This window comes from Colias croceus, chromosome 23 (genome assembly GCF_905220415.1).
Source record: "Colias croceus chromosome 23, ilColCroc2.1".
NCBI classification, from domain to species: Eukaryota; Metazoa; Arthropoda; class Insecta; order Lepidoptera; family Pieridae; genus Colias; species Colias croceus.
The window spans coordinates 5,314,066-5,338,419 of record NC_059559.1 but is presented as its reverse complement, the minus strand read 5'-3'; the positions used below and the strand labels follow the sequence as shown (position 1 = coordinate 5,338,419).

Genomic DNA, 24,354 nt, shown 5'->3' with positions numbered 1-24,354 from the left:
CAAAACCGTACAAAGCTCCCCGTTAAATCTCCTCATAGGAACCGAAGCAACGACTCCGGTGATTCGTGCTTTAGTGCGAGACGTGGCGATCGAGAACTCGTCACCTAACAGGGAAGCGCTCAGAGAACTCTCCAGGAGCAGAGCACGACAACTCCTCGACAAAAACCGGACTGAGCAAGATGAGCGTGAGAACCGTCGAAGACGACCACCACGGGAGTTTAATGTAGGCGACCTCGTGTTCGTAATGAAAACTTCTCAGTCCACAGGCAAACTAGATTCAGGGATGCGAGGGCCCTACAAGGTGGTGAACATCTTGCCTAGCGGCCGATATGAGTTGAAACTCGTTAGCGGTGACTACGGGAAGAAGACTCAAGCCGCGGCACAGCATATGGTGCCCTGGCGTGGCGAGTGGTGTCCCGAAGCATGTGCCGCATTTTTTGATGGTGAGTACCATTGGCTCGTAGCGATCCAAATCGCTAGTCGAACCCTGGCGTTGAGGTATTGCCTAGTCGCTGGCGTATCGTAGTGATGTACTTCACTAGTCGAACGAGCGTAGATATACCGTCAAATCGCCGTCCGTATGTCCGTAGTGAGTTGCCTCGCTAGTCGGATTTGAGCGTTGACGAATTGTCAAGTCGCCGACTGTATTTCCGTAGTGAGTTGTCTCGCTAGTCGGATTTGAGCGTTGACTAATTGTCAAGTCGCTGTTTTACTAACGAGTGCGTAGAAAAGTATCTAGATGTTCTCTAAGTTAGCAAATTGTTACTAAGTCACTGAAGCCTTGATACTGCTCTAGTCGCACTGGCGTTGTCTGACAAGTGTTAAATCGTAATTGTGTATTAGAATCCTTGCATAACCTGTAGCGTTCGAATCGCTAGCCAGGAGTACTGGACTGAAACCCTTCAATAGCAGGTGGCTGTAGACTACTCCTTATAATTTCAGGTGAAGCCGAACCCTGGGAGACCATTCAGCCATCAACGTCTGCTGCAGATGCCGTGCGGAGGTCGCTCCCTGATGAACATGTCAACGATGGGAGCCGGTCACTCTCCCCAAGACCACCATCCAACGAGATCGACGGACCAGTGAGGCCCCTACCTAGCCAAGTGGGATTGTCGATGCCACTACTGGGCTAGGACGTCGTCACAATCAAAAACCAGGATCGAGGACGATCGGCTGTCAGGAGAGGCCGTGTTAACTATACCCCCACAAAATGGCAACACTGTGCCGGGTAGATGTATAAAAGCAGTTGGTGACTAGTACATCCTTCCATTCGTTTCGCGGCTATCAAGGCAGACGGTCATCTACCCGGTATACGTGAGCCATTTTGTGTTGTGTTAATCGTTTATCTTTATTTGAATTTCTAATGTGTAAGTGCAGACGAATTACCTGTCGGTTGTTTTGAACTATTGATTTAATTTTGTTGTAATAACAATTAAAAGTTTGGATAAAGTCTCGTGTGCGTGTTTTTTTTTAATGAATTTCCACTTCTGATTCTAACACTATTTATAAATTCTTCAAGTAAATGCAAATATTTCATATTAAATCGCCAAAAAATTACATTTCTTGCTAGAAGCATCTAAATTATATTATTTTACGCTGCAATAGTTAAATTTCAAAATTCGGTCATATTATTATCTATTTACAATTCATGATCTTTCATCATCATCATCATCATCGACATATTTAATTTTAAACCTTATGTAATTTGAAGAAGTACCTACTCAATAATATTTTTTTCTGTTATTCTATATACATAATTATATGACAATACATACTTTTAATTAACATAATTTAAACTGATTACATTTCAATATTTTTGAAGTGAAACTTCTTTATCGGGGTTGGAAAAATATATTTTAGTGTAACATTTCTTCGTTACGCGTGACATTTTTCCGTCAGCGCCATCTTTTTCTTATCCCTACCACGCGTGATTCGACGTATTTCTGTAAAGTTGCATATAGTAAATTATTTTTTGAAAAATAAGGTCATAAAGAAGTTTCACTTCTTACGTGTGTACACTAGTACACCTACACGCACACATTTTTTATATGATATAATACAATAAATAACGACATATAAATAAAAATAAATACATTCCTTAGTGCCTTAGACACATAAAACAAAAAGAATAGAATAAATTCGATCGCTCGGGCATGGCGGGATCACGGATGGCATTAAAGGATGCGGGTTCGAGTCCCGCCTCGTGATCGAATTTTATCTATTCTTTATAAATTAAAAATTTATAAAAATAAATACGCGAATGAAATTATTGCAAAAGTTAAACTAAATTGAATAAAAATTATACTATATTATAGACTTATAGAGAAAAATAAGTTTTGAAGTGAAACTTTTTTAAGCGCGTTGAGAGTTAAATTTCAAGGTCGCGTCATAGCAATACCGTCACGTCATGGAGTAAGGCGACGATTTTGATCTTTGAATCTTGCCAAAGAAGTTTCACTTCTGACACGTGTGCTCTTTTTGAACTATAATATTTTTTTTAATATTCATCAGCCATAATTAAAACAAATAATGCAGTCCATCCAGTAAATGGTTTACAACCGGACCCTTTGCCATCTTGGTCCGAATACTGCTCCCAGAGGTACCCCGTCCTTTTGTATTGGTTTATTATGTTACCTATTACGAAAAAGAGAGTAATGTTTACGTGAATTAGTTGTAATTGTTGATATTTTGCGTAATTTGCGAATGGGAAGGCAAGTTTGATGAAAAAAGATTATCTATACTAATATTATAAAGCTGAAGAGTTTGTTTGTTTGTTTGTTTGTTTGAACGCGCTAATCTCGGGAACTACTGGTACGATTTGCAAAATTCTTTCGGTGTTAGATAGCTCATTTATCGAGGAAGGCTATAGGCTATATACCATCACGCTACGACCAACAGGAGAGGAGCCAAGGGGGTGAAACCGCGCGGAGCGGCTAGTTAATTAATATGAGACACTGAGTTACTTGGTCAAAAAGTCTTAAAAGAGTAAAGAGATTGATATTATCTTTTAAATAGGTAAAATAAATAGAATGGAACAAGAAATATGTACATATTTAATTTTTGTTAATGATGCGGGAATCGAACCCGTATAATATTCAAGGCCAAAAAAAATAATCTATATAGATAAAACTCAAAGGTGACTGATAGTGATCTATCAACGCACAGCCCAAACCACTGGACGTATCGGGCTGAAATTTGGCATGCAGGTAGATGTTATAACGTAGGCGTCCCCTAAGAAAGGATTTCCCGAAATTCTTGCGGGAACGGGGAAAAACGGGGATGCACGTACAAAGTCGTGGGCGGAAGCTAGTTTTACATATAGCCAAAGAGGAGGATTTCATGAGCAATCAAAAATTAATCGATTTTTTTTATCAAAAACACTGTATAACTTCTTGAATTAGGTACAAGTTATTATCATAGAAAAATAATGGCCTGTCCACACTCACCCATTAAATTTTGCTTCAGTCTTCTGTGTTTTAGGGCCGATACATACAGGTAGTTACAAACTTAAGGGCTTTTTCACACAGGGTCTTTTCCCAATAATATAAAGGCCATGTCCACACTCACCCACAACATTTTGCTTCAGCCTCCTATGCAGATCGTCAGCTTTACCCGCATAAGGCCCTTCCACACTAGCATAGTGTTTAAGGGCCGATACAGCTAGATAATTAATGTTGATCCACACTTGGCCACGCCAGTATGGAGGATCGTGTTCTGTATTCCTTTTCATATATAAAGGCGCTGACTTTGATAGTGACCTGAAGATTATAATTTAATGATTTAAAAAAAAATATTTAACGTGTTTTAATCTACACTAATATTACAAAGAGGAAAACTTTGTTTGTTTGATTGTAATGACTATTCATGAGCCTATGCTCATAAACTACTGGACCGATTTTAAATATTCTTTCACCATTCGAAAGCTACATTATCCACGAGTCATATAGGATAGGTTTTATCCCGGAAATTCCACGGGAACGGGAACTATGCGAGTTTTTCTTTGAAACCGCGGGCGGAGCCGCCGGCGGAAAGCTAGTCTATTCTAATATAAAGCTGAAGAGTTTGTTTGTTTATTTGAACGCGCTAATCTCAGGAACTATTGGTCCGTTTTGAAAACATTATTTCGGTGTTAGATAGCCCATTTATCGAGAAAGGCTATAAGGCTATATATCATCACGCTAAGACCAACAGGAGCGGAGCACTGCGGGTAAAACCGCGGGGCACAGCTAGTACAATAATAATTAATGACTGACCTGGAAAGTAGTTACATATGTATTTACATTATTTAATGGTTTTATCTTGAGGATTATTATCATAAAGGGACGATTTGATATTTTTATTTGTTGTAAAAAATAGGTTCAACCGATTCTAATGAGACTTTCACAGAATGACAAATTTTTTCATCAAAAAGCTCATTAGCAGCTGTACATCGATTGTTTAACATAAAAAATACACAAAAAATACAGGACATGATGGACAACTAATAAAAAATGAGCACTGTATGCAAAATCTATACATATAATAAATTTGTAGAAGGGTCAATTCTGTACATTGAAAATATTGAAAAAATAAATAGCCGGGGGTGTTACTGGATCGATACCAAACCCAAATATGTGATTAAAAAAATTTTTGTCTGTCTGTCTGTCTGTATGTTCAGGCATCACGTGAAAACTAACGGTTCGATTTCGATGAAACTTGGTATAATTATACCTTATTATCCTGGGCATAAAATAGGATACTTTTTATCCCGGAAAAATACATAGAAAAAAGTAAATCTTAATTTTTCCGCGCGGACGGAGTCGCGGGCGGAAGCTAGTTCATTACATAAAAAATATAATATACACATATTATGTAGAAATATCAAATATCGGATTTGTATAATATTTAAGAAATTATAGCGTAGTATTATTTAAAATTTTCATCTGAAAAATATTTGTATATTTCTATCATTTACTTTATACTAGCTTTCCGCCCGCGGCTTCGCTCGCTTTGTCTAAAACCTAATAAATTATATACTAAAACCTTCCTCTTGAATCACTCTATATATTAAAAAAACAGCATCAAAATCCGTTGCGTAGTTTTAAAGATTTAAACATACAAAGGGACATAGGGACAGAGAAAGCGACTTCGTTTTATACTATGTAGTGATATAGATTGGATTTGCAAAATATTTTAGAAATTATTGCGTAGTATATCTGAAAAATATTTGTATATTTATATAATTTTATAAGAAGACTAGCGGTCCGCCCCGGCTTCGCCCGTGGTACCTACATGTTTACGTTTTTTTTCATAAAAACTATCCTATCTCTCAAGTTGGATCAAACTGCACATGGTGTGCGAATTTTATTATAATCGGTTAAGTGGTTTAGGAGTTCATTGAGGACAAACATTGTGACACGAGATTTATATATATTAAGATTATAAATTAGGGATAGGCATGTTACAATAACCCTCTAAACCATACTTTTCATACAGTCGGATAAATATTTACCTTAAACCATAAGGCGACCACAACAAGTCCGGTTTGTCCAACATATCAAGAATTTTGCCCAACTTCACACTTTTCGGACTCAGCACTTTGAGTAACATAGGAAAGAGAGAGATGTAGCCTGCGAAAGAGATAGATATATTATGGCGTGACATTTAAAGATTACTAAAAAAGAATGACTGTTTTGAAATTAATAAAAAAGAGCGTGTGTGCCGACCACACGTGTCAGAAGTGAAACTTCTTTGGCAGGATTGAAAGATACCAAACTCGTCGCCTTACTCCATGACTTGACGGTATTGCCATGACGCGACCTTGAAATTTTACTCAACGCGCCTAAAGAAGTTAAATAAATAAATATTTCAGGACAATTTTCACACACAGCACGATCTGATCCCATACTAAGCTTTCGTTTGTGTTATGGAAACCAGATGGCTGATAAACATACATATATAATTTTAAATAAATACTTATATAGATAATTAACACCCAGACACAGAGCAAACATCTATGTTCATCACACCAATATTTGCCCCGGATGGGAATTAAACCTACGACCTCTGGCTTGGAAGGCAGGGCCACTACCAACCAAGCCAACCGGTCATGTCAGTTTCACTTAAAAAACAAAAACTTAAATCTATACTTATATTATAAAGCTGAAGAGTTTGTTTGTTTGATCGCACTAATCTCGGGAACTACTGGTCCGATTTGAAAAATTCTTTCGGTATTAGATAGCCCATTTATCGAGGAAGGTTATAGGCTATATTTCATCACGCTACGGGCAACAGGAGTGGGGCCACGGGGGTGAAACCGCGCGGAGCAGCTAGTCCATACTTAATATTATAAATGCGAAAGTAACTCTGTCTGTCTGTCTGTCTGTTACTCAATCACGCCTAAACTACTGAACCAATTTCCATGAAATTTGGTATGGAGATATTTTGATACCCGAGAAAGGAGATAGGCTACCTTTTATTGCGATATATGTACCACGGGCGAAGCCGGGGCGGACCACTAGTAAATAATAATTTCCATACCAAAAGCGGACGTAACCAATCTCTCTTGCGGCGGGCTGGTCACAGACCGTACTACTTTCGTCACTTCATTCGGCGTTTTGGCAACTTGACGCACTAACTTCACTCCATCTGTGTGTAAACCTGTGGAAAAAATAATGTGTGCGTGTATTAGTGTACACACGTAAGAAGTGAAACTTCTTTATGACCTTATTTTTCAAAATATAATTTACTATATGCAACTTTACAGAAATACGTCGAATCACGCGTGGTAGGGATAAGAAAAAGATGGCGCGTAACGGAAAAATGTCACACGTAACGAAAAAACGTTACACTACATTTTTTTCCAACCCCGATGAAGAAGTTTTACTTCAATAATCTATATATATAAAAATAAAACCCGTTTTCCTTGGTCACGGCATCACGCGTGAACGGGTGGACCGATTTCGATAATTCATTTTTTATTATATTCCTTGAAGTACGAGGATGGTTCTTATGGAGAGAAAACGTAAGTATATACCACGGGCGAAGCCGGGGCGGACCGCTAGTATATAATAATATTTTACTTCCCTAATCTTTAAACTCTATTTAAAAAAAGAGCCTGTGTTCCAACTTCCAAGCATACGTGTCAGAAGTGAAACTTCTATGTCAAGATACTAAGGTACCAAAAAAAGGACTTCCCCCTCTTAAACAGTTTAGATTAATACAAATAATAATAGTTTAAAAAAACTAAAAAAACCACGCTTTTTATAGAAAACCGAACTAAAAAATAGAAAATTTTATCAAATTAGTGTACCTATTGTCATCGGTCCTCAATAAATCTACAAAGTTTGAACGAAATCTGGCCGTTTATAGTGGGTCAAAATCGCGCCCAAAGAAGTCGGTTACAAACATACAAACATACAGGTGAAGCTAATATAAAGCGTGTAAAAATGATTATTGTTGTTCTAAATAGTTTCTTAAAAGCAACTCCTACTATGCTAGAATCTATAGTAGAAAAGTAACACATGATTACTATATTGTTGAGGGCTGATTTTTCAATCCTTGGTTAAAACTTATTCATCGAATAACGTATTAAACGACCATTTCAAAATGTATTATAATTGCCGATATTTGTCAGTTTACAGATGACATTTTAATATATACGTGTAATACTTTACTGGACGGATATATTTTAACCAAGGATTGAAAAATCGACCCTTAATCAATTGAAATGTGAAAATCTCACCATAATCGGCATACGTTTCTGTGTGAGAGGACCAGTGCAGTTGATTTAACATATCTTCGTCGCCCAACTGATCACGAATCACTTCGAATCTAGAAATAAGTTTAGTATTTACAATTATTATATCCATTTACTAGAATATTTTTTTGTCGGAAACTTGTGAATGAAACAATAAAATATAAAAATTAAATATTTTAACGGATTTTAAACGCGATTTATTCTTTATATTATTTTCGACGTTTCGCACACATGTTTATAAATCTGAAGAGTTTGTTTGTATGAACGCGCTAATCTCATGAACTACCTGTCCGATTTGAAAAATTCTTTCGGTGTTAGAGAGCCCATTTATCGAGGAAGGCTATAGGCTATATATAACCACACTTAGATCAACAGGAGCGGAGCAATGCGGGTGAAACCGCGCGGAACAGCTAGTTATAAATAATAGGTAACAGAAAACATTAATTAAGATATTTGTGTAAACTGTAAATGATAATTTTTTTTTTTTTTTTTTTCATAAAATGATTATTGACGTAATAGTAATGCTGTATTGTAAGGACTAACTACAATTATTTTAGAAATGTAACTTTAGGTCTATTTGTGTATTTCCATTATGTATTTTTGTTTGTATAATAAACTAGTTTTCCGCCCGCGGGTCCGCCCGCGCAGTCAAAGAAAAATCCGCATAGTTCCCGTTCCCGTGGGATTTCCGGGATAAAACCTATCCTATGTCCTTTCTCGGGTATCAAAATATCTCTATACCAAATTTATTATCATTATTTATTTATTTACAAATTGAGACTTAATCTAGGCTACATTGTAACAAACGGCGGGCTTATCGCTAAATAGCGATTTCTTCCAGACAACCGGTTGTACAGAGAGAAATTAAGTAAAGGATAGGAGTAGGGCAGAGCATAAATAAATATAATCACTAATAAATATTTCATGCAAATTGGTTCAGTAGTTAAGGCGTGATTTCGCGAACAGACAAACAGACAGACAGAGACAGAGAGTATAAGTATATAACTCACTTGCCAGTATCCCGCTCCAAAACCCTAGCTATATGGACCATGGCATCAGCAGCTGCATACATCCAACATCTTAGATCGACATGCCTTTCAACATCCGTTGGATGTGACGCCCTGTAATAAAGAGAAATATAATAAACTAGCGGTCCGCCCCGGCTTCGCCCGTGGTACATATTTACGTTTTCTCAACATAAAAACCATCCTCGTACTTCAAGGAATATAATAAAAAAGTTCACGCGTGATTGCCGTGACCAAGGAAAACGAGTTTCATTTTTATATTTAACTAGCGGTACGCCCCGGCTTCGCCCGTGGTACATATTTCGCAATAAAAGGTAGCCTATGTTCTTTCTCAGGGTCTTAAGATTGTCTGTGCCAAATTTCATAAAAATCGGTTGAGAGGTATTAACTCAGGCCCCGGAATCACAGACACAAAAGAAAATCTATTGTGTCGTGGACCGAACGGGCCGCTTGGGGCTCAATGGGTTAGCGGAAAAAGCGGAAAGCGTAACAGACAGATAGACAGACAGATAGACAGACAGAGTTACTTTCGCATTTATAATATTAGTAGGGATAAATAGCATTACTTTTTTTAGTTTTATAGCATTCGAATTTTGTTTTTTTTTTTACTGGACATAGGGAAGCGCTTGACCACAATCTCGCCTGATGGACAGCTAAGATGTGGTCTAAGATGATACGCGATAAATTCGCATTCGAATGCCACATAGATTTTTTTTAAGTGTATAAAACATCTAACCCACGCGGGATTCGAACCTACCTCTTTTTCCGGCTTGGCAAAAAGACTTGAGTTCGAATCCCGCCACGTGATCGAATTTTTTCCATTCATCCAAAACCATATTTTTATTTATAAAGCATGTGCATGCTATAAATTAAAAAATATGAAATTCATAGAAAAAAGAGCGTGTGTGCCGAGCACACGTGTCAGAAGTGAAACTTCCTTGTCAAGATTCAAAGATTCCAAAATCTTCGCCTTACTCCATGACGAGACGGTATTGCCATGACGCGACCTTGAAAGGAGAATGCCCATTTTTGGTACTGGTTTTTCTCATGCATCAAGACAACAATATATTTAAAAAAATCTCGGCAATTTAGAGGCCTTCTTACCATCGGAAAATATATTTTGAACAGGGAATGTTTTGTAAAATCTAATAAGACATGTAATTGTTTAGATCCGTTATTATAGATTTAGTGTCCATTACTGGTTACCACGGTAACCAAGCGGTAACTATTATGACATTTACTATGGTAAATAGCTAATATTATTTTCATTGAATTACAAAAAAACAATTAACATAAAATCACTCTGTAAGGTATTGTTTTAAATACACTGTAGGTTGTTTTAACATATATAGTGAAGTAAAATAATATATATATATATATAAGAAAATATTATTATGACATAGCTTGTAAGATAGCTTGGAAGGTAACCAGTTATTTCTTATTTGTTTCTTTCTTCGAATATTTAGTGAAAAAATGATTCAAACAACAACAACAATATGCAAACCGAATAAAAACTCTATTGGCATTTTTTAAATATATATTTAGGTTTTCTTGAAATCCGTCCCGGAAGATTTCTGGTGCCTACCTACACTAGCCGATGAACAGATAGACTTTGTCTGAAAGCATAAGCTCTACGCATAGATTAAATATACTGTTAAACGAAAAATAGCTTTCAGACAATAAAATACTACCTAAATCACACATAAACCTAACTAAATCGGGTTTATTTAAGTTTTAAGGTTAATTCACATTTTTCTCAATATCTTGAAAACCCCTGTTTTTATCACAAAAAAATGTATTGGTAAAAATCTTTTGAATATCGAAGAACCCCCCAAAACCACTCTGGCATTGACGCAACACTATACTGAGGTCCATACTTTCATGGGCATTCTCCTTTAACTCTCAACGCGTCTAAAAAAGTTTCACTTCAAAAAATTCACAAGTTTTCGCAAATTTCTTTATCTATACTAATATTATAAAGAGGTAATTATGTATGTATGTATGGTTTTCAGTTTTCACGCATAAACTACTGGACCGATTTCAAAAATTCTTTCACCATTAGAAAGCTGCATCTTCACTGAGCAACATAGGCAAGGTTTTATCCAGGAAATCCCACGGGAACGGGAACTATGCGGGTTTTATTTGAAAACGCGGTCGAAGCCGCGGGCGGTAAGCTAGTTATATTAAAACTCACCTAGGATAATCATCCAACCCCGAAGTCAACGTTTTAGGGTTCAACTGCAACCCGTCATCATCCCTCCCACGCCATCTATACGACGTTGGTTCCGCACCTTTCTGACTGTTTAGGAACCAATTGTACCATGTCTGAAAATATAATTTGTATTGAGAACTAGTGATACGCCCCGGCTTCGCCCGTGGTACATGTTTACGTTTTCTCTAAGAACCATCCTCGTACTTCAAGGAATATTATCACTACATAGTATAAAACAAAGTCGCTTTCTCTGTCCCTATGTCCCTATGTATGCTCAGATCCATAAAACTACGAAACGGATTTTGATGCGGTTTTTTTTAATAGATAGAGTGATTCAAGAGGAAGGTTTTAGTATATAATTTATTAGATTTTAGACAAAGCGGCCGAAGCCGCGGGCGGTAAGCTAGTAAAAAAAAAATAACGAAATCAGTTCAGCCTTTTTCGATTTATGCGCTTACCAACACATTCTGAGGTTCATTTTTATATTATAGATGAGAGGAAAATAGCAGTTAATTATATAGTAGTAGTTTGTAGAAATGTTTAAAAATATTTGTGAGCTTTTTTAATGACAACATTTTTTTCAAGGCTCGAAAGTTTGAAAACATCTCATTTATACAGCGTTTGTTTTGAATCCTATGCAACTAAAAATATTAAAGGATTTTCAATGCTTTAAAATTAATGTAAGTAAGTACATAATTAATTTTGAAATTCACAGTATTTTACTGACATTAATAAAAAATTTACTAGCTTTGTTTCAAATCATGTTGGAACAGATTGACCATTTTCTTTCACTTGAAAAAAAAAAACATTGGCCTTCGTTAGATCATGTTGACGATCTACACATTGGCCCACACTGGCCCAACATACCTGCAATCTCGGGAACATGCGATCCAATGTTCTCCTATGCTTCGAGTCGTGTTGGAACAGCATTGGGCGACGTTTGACCATGCTTGCGATCTACACATTGGCCCACACTGGCCCAACATACCTGTAACCTCGGGAACATTCTATCCAATGTTCTCCTATGCTTCGAGTCGTGTTGGAACAGCATTGGGCGACGTTTGAACATGCTTGCGATCTACAAATTGGCCCACACTGGCCCAACATACCTGTAACCTCGGGAACATTCTATCCAATGTTCTCCTATGCTTCGAGTCGTGTTGGAACAGCATTGGCCGACGTTTGACCATGCTTGCGATCTACACATTGGCCCACACTGGCCCAACATACCTGTAACCTCGGGAACATTCTATCCAATGTTCTCCTATGCTTCGAGTCGTGTTGGAACAGCATTGGCCGACGTTTGACCATGCTTGCGATCTACACATTGGCCCACACTGGCCCAACATACCTGTAACCTCGGGAACATTCTATCCAATGTTCTCCTATGCTTCGAGTCGTGTTGGAACAGCATTGGCCGACGTTTGACCATGCTGGCGATTTGTATCAACAACATTGGCGGATTGGCCGCCGCGTTGCTTTGCACTACGAACTCTTTTGGCACGCGGGCTAACGCTTCTGTGCCTGGAAGATAGAAATAATAATGGTTTAGTTTTTTATTTATAGTTCTATAGAATTCAAGTGGTATTTAAATATTTTAAGAAAAAAAATGTGTGCGTGTACTAGTGTACACACGTAAGAAGTAAAACTTCTTTATGACCTTATTTTTCAAAATATAATTTACTTTAATGCAATAAAGAAATACATCGAATCCCGCGTGGTAGGGATAAGAAAAAGATGGCGCGTAACGGAAAAATGTCACGCGTAACGAAAAAATGTTACACTAAATTTTTTTCCAACCCCGATAAAGAAGTTTCACTTCAAAAAAAGAATATCTTATAGTTTCTTGGTCGTAGCTTATAGTTCGTAGTTCGTCTTTTATAGTTTGTAGTTCACAGTTCGTCTATTATAGTTTGAAGGTCGTAGTTTGTAGTTTCTGATTTTATAGTTCGTAGCTCATGGTTCGTCATTTATAGTTTCTAGGTCTAGTTTGTAGTTCGAAGTTCGTCTTTTATAGTTTATAGTTCGTAGCTTATAGTTCCTAGTTCGTCTTTTATAGTTCGTAGTATGTAATCGTAATCTATCCCTTATAGTTTGCAATTTACACCATCTATAAACACATATTTACCCAAAATCTGCTCCCTCGGTATCCAGCCCTCCACGTTGATCAGATCCAACCAATGAGCGGCCACATCCATCTGTATGTCCACCGACCATCTCCCAACCAGCAGCCCGTGGAAACCCTCGTCCCATAGGAAACCGCGCGGGAAGAATGACCTGTGAATTATGTTTAAAAGGAATGGTAGTTAAAATAACTCCAGTAGTTACCGCGATTAGCGCGTTCAAACAAACAAACTCTTCAACTTTATAATCTTAGTATAGATTTTTATTAATCGGTTGTATATTTTAACAAAAAAGGAAGTTTTGTTTATAATATTACTCATTTTTAATCCTTTTTTCGTCATAGATGAAACTTAGTTAAGACATACTATTATTATTTGGCTGTAAATTTTCCAACAACAATTCTTTTTTATTTATTACTAGTTGCGCTCCGCGGTTTCACCCGCGTGGTTCCGCTCCTTTTGGTCATGGCGTGATGATATATAGCCTATAGCCTTCCTCGATAAATGGGCTATCTAACTCCGAAAGAATTTTAATCAAATCGGACCAGTAGTTCCTGAGATTAGCGCGTGCAAACAAACAAACAAACTCTTCAGCTTTATAATATTAGTATGATCATTCTAGTTAAAATATACACACCTGCTAGGTACACCAGTATACAACGGGGCTTTCCAATACGGTACCGGTTCTCTCGTATACAAGGATTTCACCCGGCTAGTCCCGTAAAAGTAGCCTATACCGCCTATCATGTTCGATAATGCCGCTTTCGCTATATTAATATCTGATATTGGATACCTGTAATTAAAAAAATAAATAAATCATTTATTAAGTACTAGCTTTCCGCCCGCGGCTTCGCCCACTTTGTCTAAAACATAATAAATTATATACTAAATCCTTGCTCTTGAATCACTCTATCTATTAAAAAAACCGCATCAAAATCCGTTGCGTAGTTTTAAAGATTTAAGCATACATAGGGACATAGGGACAGAGAAAGCGACTTTGTTTTATACTACATATTTAGTCATATGCTAAATGTACTTTTGAATTATAAATAGATTTTATTTTTAACCGACCTCAAACAGGCGGAGATTCTCAATTCGGCCGGTATATTACTATTTCTTTTCTAATATTAGAATGCATTCTATTGAATAAAATAACCATTAAATAAATAAATAAAATAATTATTTATTTATTTATGTATGCCATAAAAGGCCTGCCACTCAGTGCAAAACACTGATTTTCAGTGGTTGCCATAAAGGATGCCTTGCTGACAGTGGATGTATTTTTTGCTCAAAAACTGCATAAGTTTATTAAAAACTAGCGTTCCGCCCCGGCTTCGCCCGTGGTAAATATTTACGCTTTCTCTACATAAGAACCATCCTCGTACTTCAAGGAATATAATAAAAAAAGAATTATCGAAATCGGTCCACCCGTTCTCGAGTTATGCGCTTACCAACACATTTTGCGATTCATTTTTATATATAAGAAGATAAAATCTAAATATATATCTATTTTAATATTATAATGTAATTATACTTAATATCATTATCAGTAATAAAAATTTTAAGTCTCACCCTTTATCCCTCAACTTGAATTCCTCCTCGAATTTCTCATCAAACTGCTCCCGTTTCTGTTCCAGAGCCTTCGTATACTCCGCCCCCTTTAAGGGCGCAGTCGGTAAATCTTCAGTACTGTACACTATGTCTAGTACGAATGGTGTTTCCACTAGCATTTGTATTGGCACGAAGTTCACTTGTTTTTCCTGTAAATAATAAATGAAATGAAATGAAATGAAAATACGTTTATTATGGATACATACCAAAAATACAAAAAAAAGAAACAAGAAACTTAAATCTAACTTAAATATAATGTATTCCACAATAGGCCTGCCACTCAGTGCAATACACTGATTTTCAGTGGTTGCCTTAGGATGCCTTGCTGACAGTGGGTGTATTATTGCTCAAACTGCAGTGAAAAGTTATTAAAAAAAATATATATATATATTTAAATATTGTAATAAATACATACTTGATTATAATTATACTTACTTAGTGAATAGATAATATTACACATTGACTTAAAGCAGCAGAGAGGTTATTGGATAAATACATAAATAATCTATAAAAAAATAAGAACAATATTGGGGATGCAATATTTTACACAAACTTTTGAGGCGTCTGTCTGTTTGGGATAAGCTTAACAAATTCACATATTTCTGTTGTAGATTTATTTCGACGTTGAAATTATAATTTACTAGCTTACCGCCCGCGGCTTCGCCCGCTTTGTCTAAAACCTTCCTCTTGAATCACTTTATCTATTAAAAAAAACGCATCAAAATCCGTTGCGTAGTTTTAAAGATTTAAGGATACAAGGGGACATAGGGACATAGGGACAGAGAAAGCGATTTTGTTTTATAGTATGTAGTGATAGCGAGTATTATACAGGGTGTCACGGATGTCCTATCGTAGGCCTAATGGAGCTTATAGTGTTTAACCTTCTGATGCTGTAAAAAATATTTAAAAAATCCGGTCGTGCAGGAAAAATTATCTTACAACTTTTCAATAAACTTTGTGTTCGTAACCCTAACTACGCGGATCATACTCGCGAGCGTTATACATAAGCGGTCATTGACCTCGAACGCAATGCTTAATTTCGAACCTCGAAAATAAATACCTACCGTTTGGATAATATTTTTTAGAGTATACGAGACAAATACACAAGTACACTATCGTTATTCGTTACCAAAAAAAAACGAAAATTTACCTACTTAGTACCATCGCCTTCTGACCGCACCCTTTTTATACTTAATCATATTTTAATCTTTACTTAGTTTTTTTATTATGATACATGCGTATCAATTATTTAATTTATTTTTGTACAATGATATTGAAATAAGGTACATACCAACTTGTAGAAATTTCAGCATACAACATGCAGTAGGTACCTATCACACACACTAAACACACCTTCACAACATACCTACTAAAGCACCCGTACTCAAACTCAAACATTTTAATACTCCACGTTCGTATAATACCTACGACATTACCACAGACATTACCGACTCAGAAACTCACAGATGAAACACAGAAAACGGCAAAAAGCAAACGATAGCAACTTGACACCGAAAGATAAAACAAGCGACTAACAAAAATTCATTTAAAATTACTTAAAAACTTCAATAATAATACGAATAAACGTACAATGCGAGTTTAGGGATTCGTAGGGAAATGTTTGTAAAAATATCTTTTAATAAGAATGATTTAGAATACATAATAATATCTGTTCCTTTCAACTTTTGCTAGATGAAACTCAATAATTAAAATATGGCGCCTAATCTAGATAAGAGTATAAATAGCAACTTAAGGTACCTAAATAACTATTAAATAATAATATTAGTCCCAGAATAAAACTTAATAATATTATCATTTCATGATAATTTCACATTAAATTATATGATTGTGTTTTTTCATTTGTAGTTACAAAAGAAAATTGAAAGTAAATAATAAAAAGATAAGTAAAATAAAATATTAAATAAACAACGGAACCGTATTTTTAAAAGGCGGCATTTCACAAACGAAAGGAGGCGTTACCTTTGCTAGTTGCACAAAGACACCGCCGCCGCGCCGGCACGTGTAAGCGTCCGCGCATTTTTAATAGTTGCACTTTACTACCTATTTAGTTCTCCACCAAACGTCTTAGCGTAATGGCTGTGATAGATCTGCGCGGGAGATTCGGGATCGTTACTCGTTAGTCGAAATTCTTATTTTGTGTTTATAATAATTAGTTAAAGTTATTAAAGCAGTGGTTGTATAAATCCATGATAATGCATTTAAGTAGTTACGAGATTTTCTTATGTTACTTAGTTATTTTAAGAAGTGATTGATATTTGGAGTACCTAGTAGGTATAATATTTAATACATTATGTAATATTTGTTTACCTTCGTCACTCATCATTCGTCATCATTGTGCAATATGTACCTATTACGAATTACGATCCTGTGATTCCTGTGCATGATAATCGGGTGAGTGTTTGCATTTTGAAACCGTTGATTTCACAGAGGTTGATTTCTTCTGGTAAATATGACACCGTGTGCATGTAATTGGTGTTTACGACACATCTACCTAATTACGAAAAATCAGGTTTTATTACAATAATTATTTTGTCAGTAATCTTAATTATGTAGGTACAGGTAGTTGTTATGACTTACGAGTTTGAGGGAGTCGTACTTTATTTTTATCGTTATGAAAACTTTGATAAATATTTTTTTTGTTGTTTACGGAACGTGTAGTTATGTGTATTAGCTTAATGAAGTTTTTCGATTCATGAAAAATCTGAAGACTTCCTCGTAAAATTAAAAGTATAAGTAAATACCTAGTAAAGCAAAAGTAAAAAACACATTGCATAATGCAGACAAAAATAAAAATTTAAAAAACTTAAGTTAGGATTAAAATATGTTAAAAGTAAAAAGTATTAAAAGGGCTCGACCACGGTCAGTTTCAGTTTCAGTTTTTTTTTTTTTTTGTAAAATAAACGATTATTTTTGTATGTGTTTTGTATACTCTAAAAAATATTATCCAAACAGTAGGTATTTATTTCCGAGGTTCGAGGTTAAGCATAGCGTTCGAGTCCGCGTTCGGTCAATGACCGCTTATGTATAACGCTCGCGAGTATGATCCGCGTAGTTAGGGTTACGAACACAAAGTTTATTGAAAAGTTGTAAGATAATTTTTCCTGCACGACCGGATTTTTTAAATATTTTTTACAGCATCAGAAGGTTAAACACTATATGCTCCATTAGGCCTACGATAGGACATCCGTGACACCCTGTATATATAGCGACAATAATAATTCATGTTAAATATTTATTCAACTTTTTTCATAAGTACGAAATTATTTGTAACCAGAGAACGGTAAGAACAATTAACTTGATTCGTAATTTATTGATTTTTTTCTACCTGTATTTATTAGAAACTGAAATTTTTGAAACTATAGTCGAGCCAATTTAATAAGCAACATTTGACGTCTATCAATTTTATCTTCGAAGAGAGGTAACCTGCTTAAAAACATCGATTAAAGTGAATTAATCGATACGGTTTTGTAACATTTGTCAATCGAATTTATTAATTTATGATGATTTTTATTCACAAGTAATCAATGCATTCGATTCTAGATGACAGATTTAGATTTTCAGAATAACGTCTCTGGTATTTAAAAAGAAAAAAGGTTAATTGACACAAAATTGTAGCGACGTCAGTTCTTCAATTCAGAAATTGTTTAATATGTTTAGTATGGTTTATCAGTAAAATGAAATCTTAAAATTACTTGTATCGGTCATTATTATTATAATTCTGTAATCATAATTGAAAAAAGTTAAGCAAATGTGCAGTTCTAACAAAACGAAATATCATGTTATTCTATGTCGTCGTTACTAGGTTACGTTGTTGAATTTTGTTGAACTGTCAAATGTTGCCTATTAAAATGGCTCTACTATAATTGCTGTCATCATTCATTATTGTCTACTAGTAGTCCGCCCCGGCTTCGCCCATGGTACATATTTCGCAATAAAAGGTAGCCTATGTCCTTTCTCGTGTATCAAAATATCTCAATACCAAATTTCATGCATGCATTTCATTTGGTTCAGTAGTTCAGGCGTGATTGAGTAACAGACAGACAGACAGTTTGAGTTACTTTTGCATTTATAATATTAGTATGGATTTGTATAATGTCACTACATAATATAAAACAAAGTCGCTTTCTCTGTCCCTATGTCCCTTTGTATTCTAAAACTACACAATGGATTTTGATGCAGTTTTTTTTTTATAGATAGTCTGATTCTAGAGGAAGGTTTTTGTATATAATTTATTAATTTTTAGACAGGGCGGGCGATACCGCGGGCGGAAAGCTAGTAGTAATATAAATACATCCAGGCGTAATCACAAAAACATAGCATTCAAAGTATTTTATCTACTATACAACCACATCAAAACCAACTCAACCCTTCCCACCTTCCCCACAAACAAACAAACGAAATACCTTATCATTCAACTCGTCATCTTGCCCTACTACCGCTAGCCTCCCAAACGCTGGGTGCTTCTCTATCTTCAATAGTGAGTAATATTTTTCCTTTAACAAGTGTAGGCCTGGAGAATGGGCATCTGCATATGATGTGTGGAGTAATTTACCTGGAATATATAAAAAACTAGCTTCCGCCCACGACTTTGTACGTGCATCCCCGTTTTTCCTCGTTCCCGCAAGAATTTCGGGAAATCCTTTCTTAGGGGACACCTACGTTATAACATCTACCTGCATGCCAAATTTCAGCCCGATACGTCCAGTGGTTTGGGCTGTGCGTTGATAGATCACTATATCAGTCACCTTTGAGTTTTATATACATATATAGATTATATTATATGTTAAAAATCCTCACTAATATTTATCGATTCCCGATGGAGACGAAGAAAAAAAAATGTCTCGGTCTGGCGGGACACAGAAGGCTGATCACCTACTTGTCCCTAAAGAAAATCAATCAGTGAAACAGATGTATAATGCATTTGCCCCTTAACCCAAGTGGGGACATGGGACTTCACGAAACAAAATAGTATTGATTAAATTTATAAGACAAAGGAGACAAATCAAACAGAGTAGAGAGACAAATCTAAAGATGTTCAATTAAAAAAATTATAGGACTTCCTTTTCCTCTTAATATTAGTAGAATATAGATTTACCTTCATGCGGCACCAAATGCACTCTAAAATTACCCAACGAGGGTGTGTACCCCACTATTGCACCTCTTTCACCCCAAATTCTCGAACTTGGACTGGAGCCCATCGATTCATCTAGCGCTCCGTACCAGATGAGAATAAATGGGGCATTCGATTTGTCCTGAAAATGTAAATGTAAAAATACATGTAAAATCCGGCTCGAAGGACCATAAATAAAATATGTGTGCGTGTATTAGTGTACGCACGTAAGAAGTGAAACTTCTTTATGACCTTATTTTTCAAAAAATAATTTACTATATGCAACTTTACAGAAATACGTCGAATCACGCGTGGTAGGGATAAGACAAGTCATAACTGCAGCTGCGTTAAAAACAACCGACTTCAAACTTGCACCTGCAACATTTACAAATACAGACAAAAATGCTCATAAAATAAAAACTACTGGGTCTATCCGAATAAAATTTTTATGGGACCAATTCGACACCATCCCGCATCGAACAAAAAAAGAATCACGTAAATCGGTTCAGAAACCTCGGAGTAATCGGTGTACATACATAAAAAAAACATACCGGCCGAATTGATAACCTCCTCCTTTTTTTTGAAGTCGGTTTAAAAAAGATGGCGAGTAACTGAAAAATGTCACGCGTAACGAAAAAATGTTACACTAAATTTTTTTCCCCGATAAAGAAGTTTCACTTCAAAAAGTTAAGATTTCATAGCTTGTCTTATTTTATATAATATTCATTTTCAAATACATAAACGTAAAAATGGCTATAGACTTTCTACTACATATATTTTTTAGTTTTTATAAGTGAAAATTTGCAATATAAGTTTTTGAAGTTATACTTCTTTTGGCGCGATGGAGAAAAATGATGAGTGAATTTTTACGATGCGCGCGCACACCGACACCTAAATTTAACAGCATGAAGTTAGTTCTAGGTGGTATGAAAATTGATAACTATGTTCAAGTTGTATATTCTAGTATTTTTTCCATACGCCAAAGAAGTGTAACTTCTAACGCGTGTACATAAGTACACACACTCCTTTTTTTATAATAGAATTCGAAAAGCAAAATTAATTATTTTCATAGGCAACAAGTACACTTATAATAAAATCTCAACATCAACAAAAACTTGAATCTCATTGCAGAGCATAGATCTGGTCTTTTTATGTTATTTCAATCGAACTTAAATCACATAAAACTACAAAATATTTTAAATTAATATTAAAGTCAACCATATCTAAGCCAAAACAAAACATTCAAATGCATTCAATTTACATGAAATTTTTTTTCAAAGAAAAGAAATTTTTTGAAAAATTTTCTATAAAAAAAATCTCAAACTAAATACAACCAAATTTGCACCCTACACCACTCACCACAGAGGTGACATTGATCCTAGCAGTCCACTGCCCCCCGTGTTCCCCACCGGCCGTTTTAACATACGACGTGACGATATCGTGCGGCGGATCCGATATTATCTGTTCGCCGAACGTGAAACCGTCATGTCGTATCCATCCGTACGTCGGTAGATTGTCGTTCTGTTCGCACCAGTGTCTGGAATCGTTGATACATGGAATTAGAACTAGATGGATTAAAAAAAAACGTTCAAATGCTAAGCCATTTGCGGACAAACCCGCAGGCAAAAACCAGTTTATTTATAGCTTATGTGTTAGTATCATGTATGTAACTGTTTCATCAAAAATTCACTGAGCAGTAAAAGTAACAAATATTACATGAAAAAACTGCTCAGTGAATTTGTCATCATTTTCAAATGTTTGTTACTAGAATTTATAATCCTAATATTATAAATGTGATTGAGAATTCTTTGTTTCCCTTTTACGCAAAAACTACTGAACTGATTTGGATGAAATTTGGTACAGGGATAGCTTGAAGTTGAAAAAAACATAGTATAAGTCTCATCCAATGGAACACGAACTATGTGGGATTTTCCTTTTTCCTTTGACTATGTGGGCCTAGCCACAATCAGATAGCTATTATTAATATAGATTGAAAAACAACACCAACCTGATACCCTTATGAGCGGCAGCCGCCAGCTCATACCACATCATGCCAAACACAGGGGACCTCGGCTCTCGACTCTTTAGCCCAAAGTACACCCCGGGTCTATAGCTACCCCAGTATCTTTCTGGCACATCAAGACCTGTTTCTTGTACAGCCTGGAAAAGATTTATAATACAAAGAAGAAAGAAAAAGACATTTAATTAAACACACATGAAATACTTTTAAATAAAAACACAGAAATTAAAATAAAACGTGTGGCACTCGGGGACTGCCACGGTAAAGCTATTGCATGCCATGCCTTCAAGCCACACCTTCGCCCATCAAAGTGGGGAGCGTGAGGTTTTTTCGTTACGGAATTTCTTGATTCGGTCCCCGCCCTCAAGCCCCGCGATAGAAGCTATGCAATAGCTTAATAAAAAGAAAAACAGTGAAATTGCGATATAAAATAGAAACATATTAATTTTGTGTGAATCTGTGTGCTGAACAGGGACAACGGCTAAACTGTACATTATAGGGCGTAGAGTTGAGAGTCGTAATTTTTTTTATGGTTAGCTATTGTCCTATGGAACCTAAATCTGAAATTTCACACCAAGGAAACTTTTAGTTTTTGAGTTACGAATTTTTGAAAATCGTAAAATTACTATAGAAAGTTACTCCATCTTGTTCTTGTTACGCATATTTATTGTTTTGTCAATGTCAACCTGACACACAGCACCTGCTTAGTGTGATTCATTTCAAGTACAACATTTCTAACCATTAAATAGAGTAATTAATTTTATTTAACTTTTTACGAAAAAAAAAAAAACACTCCGAACTCGAAACAAGTTAGGTTAGGTTATGTTAGACTTTTTTTAAACAATCGAGCGGAGCGAGCGCAGCGAGCGGAGCGTCTCGAATTGTTTTACGTGAAATGCAAATGAATAGCCAAATTTGACACTTAATTTATTTTGTTTAACTTTTTACGAAAAAAAAAACCCTCCGAACTCGAAACAAGTTAGGTTAGGTTATGTTAGACTTTTTTTAAACAATCGAGCGGAGCGAGCGCAGCGAGCGGAGCGAGCGCAGCGAGCGGAGCGTCTCGAATTGTTTTACGCCAAATTTGACATTGACAAAATAATAAATATGCGTAACAAAAACAAGATGGAGTAACTTTCTAAAGTAATGTTCCGATTTTCAAAAATTCGTAACTCAAAAACTAAAAGTTTCCTTGGTGTGAAATTTCAGATTTGGGTTCCATAAGACAATAGCTAACCACAAAAAAATTGTCGACTCTCAACTCCACGCCCTATAATGTACAGTTTTACCGGGACAACACTCAGGAATTCTGCAACTTAAGAGCTGCAGCACTGATTTTCAGTGCTACCCAAATAAGAAGATGAAGAGTTTATTTCAATGTGTTAATCTCTAGAACTCTACTTTTAAAAATTATAGCACCAATGACAATGATAATAATTGTAACATTTGTAAGGATTAGATTTATTTTTTGCAATTAGATTGTTGTTCTTAAGAAATAGTTGTACCTAAATTCTAAAGAATTAAAATAAAATAGACAAGTTCAACGTATGTTTCTTAGTCTGTGAGTGGATCTAATTCCTAGCAAAGGAACCTTTTAAAAATAATTGTTAATTAATTTATTGTTTAGTTACAAATAATAAGACTAAGCACTTGTATAGTTTTAAAACATGCATATAATATCAATGAACCATCACATTAATAAATAAAACCGATATTATTAAGAAATTATGGTACTTATAGGAAAACATAAGCAATACGCTACGGGTGCCGGTATTTTTATGTAAGTTTATTAAAGTTACCTTTTCACCGTCAAAGGGTGTGTTGACTCTCGTTTCAAGGTACCCTAAAGTACCAATATACACAGCCACAATCAAACATGTAACTCCTACTACAGTTTTCCATACTGTTTGAAATTGGTACGATTGTATAGGTGCTGAATTTTCGGAGCTACTCGACCCACTTGTTTCATTATTATTTCCATGTTTATTAGATAAATTCGACTTTCTGTGCTTTACCATGTTAAATAAGCATTTAACTCCACAAGTCTCACAATAAATTTAATCGTTTTAATTTATTTTAGACCAGTTTTGATTATCAATTTTATGAATTTTTTCGCCCCACCAAATCGGACAAACGTCAATACCTACATGCAGGGGCCTTAGACAAACGTACGTAACGCCATGGAATAGAAACTGCTAACCAAAGAGTAAAGTAATATAAGGTGCTAACGCTAATTATTGACATAAGCTCATGACATTTTGGTAATGGTTCGATCACACTACCAACGACGCAGACGACCACGACCAAAGTTCCAATCTTGCCGAAATTTGTTCAAAATCAATATTAAAATCTCCCGTCATTCTGGTACTCAGGAATAAAAAAATTCGAGGTCAATTAATAAAAAGAAATAGGGTTTTTTGCGATTTTCGCCGAGACGGTAAGTTTATCATACAATCACCTGAACCAAAATTGTATATAATCTAATTATCTATAA

General features: G+C 35.6%; 1 protein-coding gene across 1 annotated transcript; it reads right to left on the bottom strand.

Moving 5' to 3' along the window:
* Positions 1-2,449: 2,449 nt before the first annotated feature.
* LOC123702392 (mannosyl-oligosaccharide glucosidase) lies at positions 2,450-23,972 on the bottom strand. Its single transcript, XM_045650136.1, has 16 exons — positions 23,660-23,972; positions 21,849-22,000; positions 21,200-21,377; positions 19,826-19,982; positions 19,134-19,282; positions 14,671-14,858; positions 13,736-13,891; positions 13,104-13,252; positions 12,327-12,499; positions 10,958-11,088; positions 8,749-8,859; positions 7,724-7,812; positions 6,520-6,639; positions 5,492-5,609; positions 3,568-3,758; positions 2,450-2,634 (listed from the first exon to the last, which is right to left on the bottom strand). Exons 1-16 carry the CDS (start codon positions 23,876-23,878, stop codon positions 2,498-2,500), a joined length of 2,418 nt encoding a protein of 805 aa, XP_045506092.1. The 5' UTR covers positions 23,879-23,972; the 3' UTR covers positions 2,450-2,497.
* Positions 23,973-24,354: the final 382 nt, after the last annotated feature.

Excerpts from the sequence above, each read along its gene's own strand:
- LOC123702392 (XM_045650136.1), bottom strand. The coding sequence starts at position 23,878 with ATGGTAAAGCACAGAAAGTCGAATTTATCTAATAAACATGGAAATAAT. Across the intron at positions 13,892-14,670 it reads TTCAAGTTGAGGGATAAAGG|GTATCCAATATCAGATATTA; the intron begins GTGAGACTTAAA and ends TTTTAATTACAG. Across the intron at positions 3,759-5,491 it reads TGGTCGCCTTATGGTTTAAG|GTCACTATCAAAGTCAGCGC; the intron begins GTAAATATTTAT and ends TATAATCTTCAG.